At 49.3% G+C, this 12,232-nt stretch overlaps 1 protein-coding gene across 2 annotated transcripts; it reads right to left on the bottom strand.

The window, feature by feature from the left end:
• Nucleotides 1-2,563: 2,563 nt before the first annotated feature.
• Nucleotides 2,564-11,419, bottom strand: LOC123032793 (phospholipase A2, minor isoenzyme-like). 2 transcript variants are annotated; one of them, XM_044448930.1, is made up of 3 exons: nucleotides 8,434-11,419; nucleotides 5,230-5,357; nucleotides 2,564-2,845 (listed from the first exon to the last, which is right to left on the bottom strand). In XM_044448930.1, the coding sequence occupies exons 1-3, from the start codon at nucleotides 8,664-8,666 to the stop codon at nucleotides 2,724-2,726; spliced, it is 483 nt and encodes a 160-aa protein (XP_044304865.1). In that variant the 5' UTR covers nucleotides 8,667-11,419; the 3' UTR covers nucleotides 2,564-2,723. The 2 variants fall into 2 exon arrangements, with proteins under 2 accessions (XP_044304865.1, XP_044304864.1); XM_044448929.1 differs by lacking the exon at nucleotides 8,434-11,419 and having other exon boundaries at nucleotides 5,230-6,532.
• Between the last annotated feature and the right edge of the window lie 813 nt (nucleotides 11,420-12,232).

Genomic DNA, 12,232 nt, shown 5'->3' with positions numbered 1-12,232 from the left:
ACACGTTCCCCTCTGGGATGCACACCTTAATGTCATAAGGGGGTTTGAGAGTGCCAGAGAAGCAGAGCGTGATGCCACCAGGAGGACAACCCTGCCCCCCCCCCACCTGGTTGCTCTCCCTGCAGGGTCACCCAAAGTGGAATGGTCAGAGCAGAGGCACCACGCTGAGGTCCACCCACCCTCTTCAGGAGGAACAGTCACATCAGCAGAAGAGCGTGGATCTCTCTCATGGGGGTGGAGTAACTCCTGAAAGGCAACTATTGGGCAGCAGTGGTAGCTGGTGGCGACTGGTGGAGGATCTTTCACACATGGTGGCCACGCCAGTCCAGCTGACTCTGGTTCATACTCCGCAGAAGACGTCAATGGGAAACCACTTCTGAATCTCTCACTTTGCAAACTTACAATTAAGCAATCCCAGACATTTTCTAATGTTTGTTATTCATAATGCCATCTACTGTATCCCTATTTGCTTCTGGAGAAGAGGCGGTGGCACTTAAAAAGAGTGTTAGCAGGTGGACACAAGTATGCACATAGGTTTGTTTTTGTCACTGGGATGGAGAATGTGTCCACCCTCCGCAGCTTGTTAAAGCACAACTCCCATTGGCTCTAGCTAGGAAAGCAAATAGGAGAGGGTAGTCAAGGCCGTGATCCAGCACAGGGCCAGGCTAAGCCAAGATCGCGCCCTTTCCCTTTCATGTACATCAGCTGACTGGACCGGCAGGTGGATCTCTTTTCAGTACTGGCAGTGGGACATCATCTCCAACCACCTGGAGCCCGCCTGGAGGCACAACCTAGTTGTGGGGGCACAGGTGGGCTGTATGGCCCTCCCTCCCTCCCCCACACTGGGTAACTGCCCCACTCAGCCTACTGGGAGGGCCAGCCCTGGCCAAACAACCTAGAAGGCCACCTGTTCCTCATCCGGTTAATTTATCCAGGCAGAACCTTGGTGTACCTAAGGGGCAGCCCCCTTTGCTAACAAACATGAACAACTGAATAAGTCCAGTTCTGTCTCGGTCTGTTTAGAAAGAGCTCCAAGTTTACCGGGGGTTTGCTCCAAGGAAGTGCACAAAGGATTACAGCACCAACCTTGTTACAGGGGCACTAAGCCTTAAACAGCTGGCTGCTTGAAGTGCTACCTTTGTTGGGAAGAGGTGTTTATTCCCAGAGGCTCTCTATACTTGGAGCAGCCAAGCAGATGATGCCTGGGCCAGCCAGCCAGGAAAAAAGGTGTGGTTTTGACTCTGAGGCGGCTGGTAGAGAGCAGCTCTGCAAGCCAATCCATCCTGCTCTAACCTTCCTCGGCTGCAGGCTTCTGCAGGAATTGTGACGTCACAGACAATTGAGCCAATCACGTAGTTTTAAGTTGTTGCCTCAGCAGTGCGGTTTTGACTTCATAGAACAAAACTGACCCATCATTGTTCTCAGCTCCTATTCACTGGCAAAGTCTTTACAGGGTGCAAAAGAAGACTATCAAGAATAAAAACCAGAGCTCCACATTTTCAGCATTTTCAGTGCTCTCTGCTCTATTATGCTTTCTGAAACAAATTCCAGGAAAAAAAGAGACCTTTTAGCTGACATTGTGGAAATCATAAATTTTATCAGCTTCAGGGAGTTAAATTCAAGATTATTCTCATTATTCTGCGAGGAGCTACCTAATTCTCACAAAGCATTGTGCAGCGCTGAGCTCCAGTCCCAAGGAAATTCAATCTTGGCCTGGCCTGGCCTTTTCATTTTATTTAATGTATTTTAATGTGTCTCGATGCTATTTTATTTAATTTTAAAATATTTCAAATGCTGTTGTATTTTTTTGTTTTTACGTCCTGTTGTGAACCTCCCAGAGAGCATTGGCCATGGACGGTATAGAAATGGACTTAGGAAGAAGCACCGTTTTGCAGCAGAAAACAAGCAGGCTTACTAAAACGAGCACCTGCAACCGTCCACGTGCCGAGCGAGTGGTTCCCTCACTGGAAAGGTTCAAAAAGGAGGAGGAAGGATGCCGCGGTGGGTGACAGCCACCTGGGTGCTGATGTGGGACCGTCTGCCAGGTGCCCCGTCGCGACTGCTTCCTGGATGGTCATTTGGGAGCTGTCAGCATGTGCAGCCCAGGACTGCAACCTTCCAGACCAGCCCAGTGGCACCACCAAGCCAAGGGGGGCTAGTCACCCAGAAGTCCATGCTGCTGTCAGGAAATCTCAGAATCACAGAACCAGGAGAATGTACGTTTGGATACACGCTGAAGATTGTACATTCAGTTTCTGAATTGTTAGCTGCTTTGACCACCCATGTGGAGCAGGAAAAAGGGAGATAAATTTAAATAAATACATTCACTATAGGAAATTTAAGAAAGGATATACAGTAAGCCCCCTGAATTGCTTTATTTTCATAATGCATCAAGCTGAATATTTATTTGCTTATTTATTCATTGTACCTTTAGTTGGCCAATAGCAAATGTTGAAACCTTCCCAGGAGTGAGTTGGAGCATACGGAAAAGAAATCATGACTTGGGTGGCAAGATGGGAAGTTGTAAAAAAGAAAAAGAACACAATTTGTAATGCCTGATTTTATTACGTGCGGTAAAAGCAGTTCTTTTGCTGTAGAAAACACCAAACCATTTCTCATGTTCACTATTGCCATTCTTCTTATAACACATGAGAGAAGCTTGGCCATCTTGTCCGGGGAATCAGCAAGCACGAGGAGGTGCCTTCACTGCTGCAGCCTGGACTTCATTTGCAGTATTTACTTGTGTCCAGTTTCCAGTATTCCTTGTTGTACGGAGCTCCAGCGAAGCAGATGGCGGCGCTGCGGTCACAGTTGCAAATGAATAATGCACACTCATCATCATCGTCTGGAGTGAGAGAGGTGGACAAAGTTGCATGTGAGAACTGGGTGGCTTTTATGCTTTGGGCAACTTCGGGAAGTCCAAGGGCCATGGGCACCCCAAGCAATTCCCGTGGGCTGTAGGTTCCCCTGCATCATGCTGCCAAAAATTAAGAATTTTAAAAATGACATCTGGTGCAACCACGGAGTGTCTAAAGGAAGCTCTTTCCGAGCTAAACCTGAGCCTGCGTTTGCCCTCCGCAAAACTGGGCAAGTAGGAAGGCCGGGAATCTTGTGTTTTGGTCTGTGGGCCTCTTTGAGAGAGGTGCAAGCCCATGAGTCACAAAATGGTCGTGCGGCTGTGGGGTCAAGCCACAATTGATGGCTGATGGGGCAGAGCACAGCCCTTTCAGCTCGCAGTGACTGGAATAATTTTGGAGTGATACCCCACTGTGTTTTAGAAATAGCCAAATTCTTTGCCACCATGATGTCCTCTGAGCAGAGAGCTCCAGAATACAGCTTCCTGCGAAATAATTCCAGGCATTGCATGCAGAGGTCCCCAGTCTCTGTCTCTCTATTTCAGACAGGATTTGCCAATTCATGAAGAAGTTTTGGAATAATTATAATGATTATACAGTGGTACCTTGGCTCATGAACTTAATCCGTTCCAAGACTGGTCGTGACCCAAACTGGTCGTGAGCCTAGTCAAGTTTCCTCATAAGGTTCAATGTAAATAAGGTTAATCCATTCTGTAACTAATTTTTTTATCACAAAAATTTGAAATGGGCACGCTGGGGGGGGAGGCGTGGTCATCACCCAATGTGGAGTTCATGACCCGAGGCAAAATTTTTGTGAAATTTCTGTTCACAACCCTATTTGGTCGTGAACTGAGGCTGAGGTACCACTGTATTGCACTTTTATGTATGCCACATTTTTCCCTCTTGTGGGGAATGGAAGGCAGCTTACATAGCTCCATTTTGCCCTTACCACAACAACCCTGTGAGGTAGGATGGGCCGAGGGGCAGTGACTGGCCCAGAGTCAGCCAGTGAGCTCCATGGCTGGGCGGGGAACTAGACCCCGGGTCTCCCCGCCCCACGCCACCCCACACACTTCCCCGTCTCTCAAGGAATCCCTCATCGCCTCCCGCCTTTATTTCTTTATTTGTTTATTTAGTATCCCGTCAAATCATTACAGAATCTCAAGATGCTTTACACAAAGGAGACAAAAAAGAGAAAAAATGTAAATATATATTAAAACCAATATTACAACAACAAATACAGTGATACCTCAGCTCACGAACGCCAAATCGGGTCGCGAACAGAAATTTTGGCGGAATTGTGCCTCAGGTCGCGAACTCCACGTGGGGTTCGCGGCCATCTTCCTACAGGGACTGGCCAAACAGTCACCCTCACCCACCCACCCCGAGGGGGAGCCATGAGGGCGGCTCCTCAGTCCAGGCCTTCCCGGCCGCTCGCTTCCGAGCCAGAGGAAGGAAGGTCCCTACAGGCTCAGGGAAAGGGAGCGGGAGGCCGGAGAGGCAGGCGTGGGGTGGCTACCCCGGCCAGGGGAGGCCACGAGGAGGGAGGCAGGAGCAGGGCCGCGGCCGGCCGAGCGGAGACGTGGCTCATACTGTATTTTTGTGGTTAAAGAAAAATCACACACTTCTTTATTTAAAACTTTCATATACCGTCCTTTATGTATAACATACATTTATGGTAAAGAATGGATTAACCTTATTTACATTGACCCTTATGGGGAAATTTGACTTGGCTCGTGACCAATTCGGGTTGTGACCAGAGTCCTGGAACGGATTAAGTTCGTGAGCCGAAGTACCACTGTAGTTAAGAACTCCTAAGTGCCAGTACTTGCTGGACTAATTAAAATGTCCATTATTATTTTAAAGAGTGGGCTCCAGGCACACCTCTCTGGGCAGGTAGTTCCAGTATAAGGGTGCTATCGCTCTCCTCCTCGTAACCACCTCCTCAGCTCTTTCAGGGAGGGCTCTTGAAGGAGAGCATCTGCAGATGATCTCAGGGTCCAGGCAGGCTCGTATGGACAGATGTCCCCTTAGATAACCAGGCCCTAAACTGTTCAGGGCTTTATATGTTATTTTTAATCCCTTAAATTGGTCCCAGACTTCAGCCAGTGTAGCTGATCTAGGACTGGTGTGACGTGTTCTCACCTACTGGCCCCTGCCAATAGTCTGGCAGCTCTGTTTTGAGCTCATTACAATGTCCAGATTGTCTTCAAGGGCAGCCCCACATACACTGTGCCACAAGTGTCGATTTGCATCCCCACTTCTCCTTTCGTCCTTTCCTTGTCGCCTCCATGTTGCCAACTGCTTTTGTTCCTACGGGAGGGAAAGCACTGAGGTGCACAGGTGAAGGCCTGATGGGCTCAGGCACATTTACCTGTGCAGGTGATCTCCTTGCCAGAACAGCTGTACTTGTAGCTCTTCGTATATGGGTTGTCCACGAGGAATCTGCATGCAGGCAGCCTCTTGGCCTGGTGGTAGCAGTTGTCGTGAGTCCAACAGCACCTGCCCGGAAAGCAAAACCCTTTAACCTGATTCACATGTCCTGTCCTGCCCTGCCCAGCACTGCCTCGCTCCAGTCCAGTACCGTGTTTCTGATGCCGGCTGCCCAGACGCCCTGCAATATTGCTGGCTATCCCAGAATTGGGGAAGGAAGCGAGGGAGAAAAACATCTCCCTGGCCGAGCATTCCCCAACCTCCTGGATAAGGACACGAGAAGGGCTCATCAAGGCCAGCATGGTGCTCAGACCAGGGCCAGAGTGGAACAGTGCCCCACTGCCCATGTTCCCCAGCAGCTACTGTGTACAGGTGCATGGCCTCTGATCCTGGGGGAAGCAAGGAGCCACCCGGCCCACTAGTCATGGCCAGCTGTTCGTCTTCTCCGTGCTGGTTGGGGGACTGGATCAACCCTCTTGTGTTCCCAGCCACGCTGCGTGGGAAGCAAGCTGGGCAGGGAAGGAAGCAGAAGGGGAATGGGCGCATCTGGAGCAGGGGTGCTGGAGGAGAGCCTTGCAAATTCCCTGGGCTGGCAGGAAGACAAGCAAGGGGGTCCTAGATCCAGTCAAGCTGGAAGCAAGAATGACGAAACTGAGGCTGTCCTTTGGGCACATCCTGAGAAGGAAAATCTCCCTGGGGAAGATGAGAATATTTGAGAAAGTAGAAAGCAGGAGAAGAGGAGGACCAACCCTGAGATGGCTCAGTTCCACCCAGGGCACCCCAGCCTTGAGGTGGCAAGAGCACTGGGAAGGCATTCATTCATGGGGCCACTGTAGCTTGGAGATGACAGCAGATAACAGCAGCACAACACATCTGGGAGGTACGGGGCTTATGCACTGTGCCTGCACCAGATGCTCCTAAACCTGGGCTAGTGCTGTGATGATGCTGGTTGTCCAGGCGGTGCTGAGCTGCTGAGAAATGCGGTGGGAGGCCGTTCACTGCTCCTGTATCTGGGACCGGCAGAAAGATCGCCTCCTGTTCCGCTTACCTCCTGCATGGAAATTAACAAATGGGTGGCATCAATGGATTCTCCGCACCCTTTGAACAGCGGAAAGGTTGGCATTACAACTCTGTAAGGATAAACACTCACTTCTTAAGGACTGAGTGTCATGAGCTGGGCATCTCCTCTCAAGCAAGACAGTCTCTCCAGCACTACTTGTAAGAGCCTTTATTCTACACAGAAGACTTCAAGCATTCGCAAGTCTCTGAGCATATACAAGGAGAAGTGTGGGGCCAGCTCTGCCCCACTTCACCAAAGCTTTGCTTATGAACCCTTCTGGGCCAGTCTCTGGAAGGGGAGGCACTGTGAAAACGCGCACTCCTGCGTTCTGCGCTCCGAGCCCCTAGCAGGTCCGGCCTGCGGCTGTGACGACGGGCCCTCAGGTCCACGCCTGGCGTTCTCCGCCCCAGAGGCCGCCCAGTTCCACATCGCCCCCCTCCCGTCCTTTGTCTGGTCCATTCCCACAGGCGGGAGGGAGCTGGGCCCCGTGGGTGGGTGTCCTTGGGCTGCTTTCCTCCAGTGCAGGTGCAGGCCTCTCCGTTCCAACAACTCCGTTCTCGGAGCGTGAGCTCTGAGCCTGTTCTGGTTCGGCCTTTCCCGCGTCATCCTCCGAGCCTGAGCTATCCATCCCACCAAAACAGGCTGTCTCTCATGCGTGCCTGGGGATCTCGTCAGAGTGCGCACGCATGACATTGAGGACTTAACAATACTTTCAGCATTTGAATGGGTGGCATACGAGGGGGGACCCAATAGAAACCGGAATCATTTTCTGGTGGGCAAGCCCATTGTAGCACATGCTTCCGCTGCCAGATGTCTCTTACAGGGATCCTTCTGCATCAGTCTGCCGACTGGCATCATCGAATGAAGTCGTGGTGCCACATAGTAAATTTTTTTGTTAAGTGCCTCTTGTTTGTTCGTCAATTTTTGAGATGCCTGAAAAGTTGGAACAACGTGCGGCTGTAAAATTCTGTTTTCTGTTAGGGAAAGTGGAGGGGAAACAGTTGTAATGCTTAAACAGCTTACAAGGAAGCTGCTCTGGGGAAAACACAAGTTTACAAATGGTTTTCCCACTTCAGAAATGGTGAATTGTCACTTGCAGACCAGCCTCGCTCAGGGCAACCCTCAACCTCCCAAATGGATGAAAACAGTGCGAGAATTCGTGAACTGATCTTGGAAGATGGTCGCAGAACAATTGATAAACTTGTTGATTTGTCCGGTGTGTCCTGGAGTTCCTGCCAATGGATTTTCAGTGAGGAATTTCAAATGAAAAGCAAGTACTTAACAAAAAAAATTACTACGTGGCACGACTTCACTCGACAATGCCAATTGGCAGACTGGTGCAGAGGTGTCCCCACAAGAGGCATCTAGCGGCGGAAGCATGTACTACAACGGGCTTGCCCACCAGAGGATGATTCCACTTTCCTTTGGGTCTCCTCCTCATATGGATGCCACCTTCAAATGAATGCATATCTGGATGTCCAATTTGCTTTTGTTGAAGCCTAGTTCTAAGTGCCAGCAAGTTGCATATTCTTATATATGCATTCTATATGTATTCATTCCTACAGATGTACAAAAATTCACATACATTTGCTTAAAGAAATGGGGGGGGGGGTTATCCTGCTCCCTTCCCCACATGAACACAGAGGTTCCTCTCAGCTTTTGAATGGCATAATTATCTGGACCAGGCAGAATGTTTCTAGAGCCTAGGGATGGGAAAAATCAATTCAGTGTGTGTTTTAAGATGAACACGGCCATTTTCACAATTTCAAACTGCTATGCACACTAAAACTCTTTTCTAAAATTTGCCATTGCATTTTCAAAAAATTGACATCGAATTTGCCGCTGTGCATTAAGGCACGCATCGTTGGGAAAATAACATTCCAAAATGCATTGCATTTGGGAAATCGCTTGCAGAAAATTGCATGTCCTGTGGAAGGAACAACACTGGGGATGGGAGATGCTGTCCACATCCCCTCCAATTCTTTCTCAGTAGCCATTTCTAAGAATTTCTTGCAGCTGAAATGCACGCGTGCAAGGCCCGGGGTCAGGAGGGGAGGGAGCTGTGCAGTCCTGGAGTTGACTTACGTGTCCAGCTCATCCACTGGGGTTCCTTTGCCTCCCAAGCCACAGTAACAGCCATAATCGCTGTAATCCACCACTGGGTTACTGTTTGGGTTGGCGCACTTGATCATGTTACGGAACTGCAGCAAGTTCCGGGCAGACATGGCGGAGGAGCCCACTAGAAGGGAGACACAAACTTGCCCCGAGAAGATCGGTGTTAGACAAAAGTCTTGTAGCTGAAGCACAATTTCCCTCATACTAAATTGAGCGTGTTGGGGAGAAACTTCCCAAAGATTCCATTTAAAATACTCAGAATTGCTTGCCTTGGAGAGAGGAGCAGAACTTCTTTGCTTTTGCGTAAGTCACCAATGCAGGATTGGAAGTAAACAAGCTAGGGGAAGGTCTCATCCAGCGACACAATGGGCACACTCCTTGGGCAGAATGCAATTTGGAATGATCCAGTCAAACTCAGGGCAAGCTGTGGCTGATGACCTACCCCACTGGGAGGCTGACTGGAAGGGGCTCCAGCCAGAGTAGGGTAACATTCAGAGATGTGGCATGCAACCTCCCCTGTGTGGGGGCGCTTTGGATTCGCAGGGTCTGCTCTTGGTCAGACCATTTCATCTGGCGCACCCACAAGCCACTGCAGGAGTGTTTGGGAGCTGCTGGGTTAAGGTTTTGCAAAATACAACGCAAGAGGCTCGCTTGTGGCACTGCGAAGCTCACAGTATTGTGCCAACACTACGTCAATGGCACAGCCACACAAATGTTGATCCCCACTTTCACCCTCCTGTGTGAGCCCCAGGACCTCTTCGATTGGGGTGGCAAAATCCTGGGTGACCCTCCCAATAAATGATACCTTTACTACTATTACTTCTTTTTTCAAACTCTGCACCTGGAAAGAACTTTCGAAATTCTGCATTATAGATGGAGAGCAGGGCAGCATCTGGCATTTCAGCTGCTGAAAATTCCTGCTGGGGGCATCCATCGCTTCACATGGATGCACATTTAGACAGACAACCTGCCCCAGGGCAGCTTTTTGGTCCAGCGAGCTCAGCATTGCCTAGAGCGACAGTCACCAGTTCCTCTGGGTGTGAGGCAGGAACGCATCACTATCTGGATGACCTGAACCCAGAACCAAACTTGCACCCAATCTGTTGCTTTTCAAATGTATCGGACTGCAGCTCCCATCGTTCCCAGCCAACACATCTGGAGGAAGGGAAAGGCCTCCTTTGTGGGGCTTCTGGCTATGGGGAGACGCAGCTTACCTGATGCCACGAGAAGGAACGGGTTGACGCTCATTGTCTCAGCAATGATATTCTAGCAATTAGGAACCGGCGGTGCACTTCTGTCCCTTTATAGCCTGACCTCACCTTGGATCCCAGCTGAGATGGGAGATAAGAGGCTGATGTGTTTACCTCCTCTAAGCACCATACCTTATTTTTCAGGTTATGCCATTGGAGCTTGTGATTAAACCAAGGCCATTAGAAACTGATCGGTTTCTTTCCAAGAATCTGCCTGGCCATTCCATTTTTCCAGAGAAGAATCTTGTTTTGTTTTGCTTAAAGACCTCAATCCAGGTAGCACAAGATCAAACCAAGGTACAAAGCTTTAGTCCCCTGGACAAGACCCAACCTGCTTGGTGTCCTCATTAGTCTGTTCTATGCGTTTTGATGGATTTCACCCAACAGATGCTTTCTGTGCAAGGAATTTTGCAGAATGCGTAAGAAGGGACCAAGGGACTGGCGTTCTGTTCACACTGAGGCCAACCGGCTGCCCATGTGAGACCCACAACCAGAGCATGAGTGCAAGAGCTCCCTCCCACCTATGTTCCCCAGCAACTGGTGTACACAGACATATGGTCTCTGATGCTGTAGGTAGCAGAGAGCCATAAGGACTAGTAGCCATTGGTTCAGCTGTTTGTTTAACTAGGAGTGGGCAACTTAGTTAATGGGGAGGAATTCCAGGGGTCGTAGGGGCAGGTGCAGAACGATTTTCAGCCTGGGGGCTGGGGTTGCAGCCCAGTGGCAGGCGGGGGCACAAAAGCCAGGAAGCTGCTGCCAGCATTGCAGACCTGCTTGGAACAAATACCTGGATTCAGCGGAAGTGTCCAATCAAGCACTCAGCAGCAAGCAGAAATTCCTAACTTACAACAGCACTGAAGGGTGGCAGCGTAAGACCGGCTGCAAGGAAACAGAACATGTTCAGAGTGTTTTATGGAGCTGGGGTCACGTACACCTTTGCAGGGAGGGGGAAAGAGAAGGGTGATATGCTAGAACAATAGAAGCACAAAATTACAATCAGATGCGTCAGGAAAACAACGTGATGCATTGAGAGCTTGAGTAACAGCTAACAAAACAAGCAGAAATTACAGAATTTAATAGGCTTCAATGCTTGTTTTTTACAGTCAGAGGCAGGGAACGCTCTTTAAGATGACGAGGTTGCTGGCAGAAGCAGCTGGGAGTCTCCGGTAAGATCATATATGCAATTAGTAGCTATTCGCCCTGGGCTTGTCTCCTTTCCCCATTGAAGGAACCTGAATGGAAAAACGCTGCAGATGCAGGTGAGGGGGAGAACAGGCAACACTGTCTGTACTGTCAAGTATAAAATGTATAACTTTTATTAGGCCAACTCCAACACTGTCCAGGAATTGGTGGCCAGGAGAGAGGGAGCGGAGCCAGGCGTTCCCTTCCACATGCTCAAGGACTGCTTTGCAAATAGGAAAGAGTGACTGATGCAAGGATTGTCCAGCAAACAGGTGGCTGGGCTCCCATGCTCCAGACTCTCACGGCTGCCAGGGCAAACACGCTGTTGTGGCTTGTGCGCTTGTGCAAATCTCACCCAATTTGCAAGCTGGGTTTGGTTCCTCCCCTCCTTCAGCGGCTCTGAAAGTGCCCCCCAAAGCCCCCGCAGTCACTGGCTGCTCCAAGTCCCAGGCTTGAACTCTGAAACACGAGGCACGGGCCTACACTGTGGTATCAGTAAGAAGACATCTTGACCTTCCCCTTTGTGACAGCCTTTCCCCTTTGTGACAGCCTTTCCTTATAGAGGAATGTCATGTTCCCCCTCAGTCTTCTCTAGGCTGTTGCATTCTATCTATTGCCCCGTACGGCTTTCATTGTTGTGAACCGTCTCAAGAGCTTTTGGGGGAATACGTAGAAACACAATGCATAAAGAGTCATGCAGAAATAAAAGTCTCCTCCTCTTCCACCTCAGCTCAGGCAAAGGCAGGCTGATGCCTGAATGGAAAAACTCGTCCACAGCTTCTCAAACATGCTCCATCCACAGGATCCTGCCCACTTCAGAGAAGGAGCATGTTGCATCTCAGGAGGGGCTTTTACTGCGAACCTGCAGCTCCCATGAGAAGGATCATGGCAGCTACAGCCGCCAAACGTAGGAGGGACAGTGTGACTTTCAAGCACAGCCACAGCCCAGTTGTGTTTTAACAAATGGAAAGGCCACAAAAAGCCCAAAGACAGCAGCCTCACTCTTCCAAACATGTCTAAGAGCCCCCATACATCTTTTTTGTTGTATTATTTCCTTTGCTTTAAATTTGACAACCCTAACAATAGCAAAAACTTACAATCATCTTACAGCATGTACATTTTCCATATAACAATGTTTACATCTCCATTCCAAGTCTATTCCACAAATTGATACTCACAGATGTGTGCATGCGTGCGTACAAATAGATTTACTATTAGAACATTGACAGTATTAGAAAATTATTGTATGGGGGACATTAATAGTAAAAAGAAAAGTTTTAATCTCAATTTTGTATAAAAACCTTGTAATAGATGAGAGCACCAGTTACATAGGAACA

This window comes from Varanus komodoensis, unplaced genomic scaffold (assembly GCF_004798865.1).
Source record: "Varanus komodoensis strain SLA01 unplaced genomic scaffold, ASM479886v1 scaffold56, whole genome shotgun sequence".
In the NCBI taxonomy this organism is placed as follows: Eukaryota; Metazoa; Chordata; class Lepidosauria; order Squamata; family Varanidae; genus Varanus; species Varanus komodoensis.
Note: the sequence above shows the minus strand (reverse complement) of the source record. Positions and strands in the feature narration are given on the sequence as shown.

Coding starts and splice junctions, on each gene's coding strand:
- LOC123032793 (XM_044448929.1), bottom strand. CDS start 5,635: ATGGGCAGTGGGGCACTGTTCCACTCTGGCCCTGGTCTGAGCACCATG. Junction 2,846..5,229: donor CAAGGAGATCACCTGCACAG/GTAAATGTGCCT, acceptor CTCTCACTCCAG/ACGATGATGATGAGTGTGCA.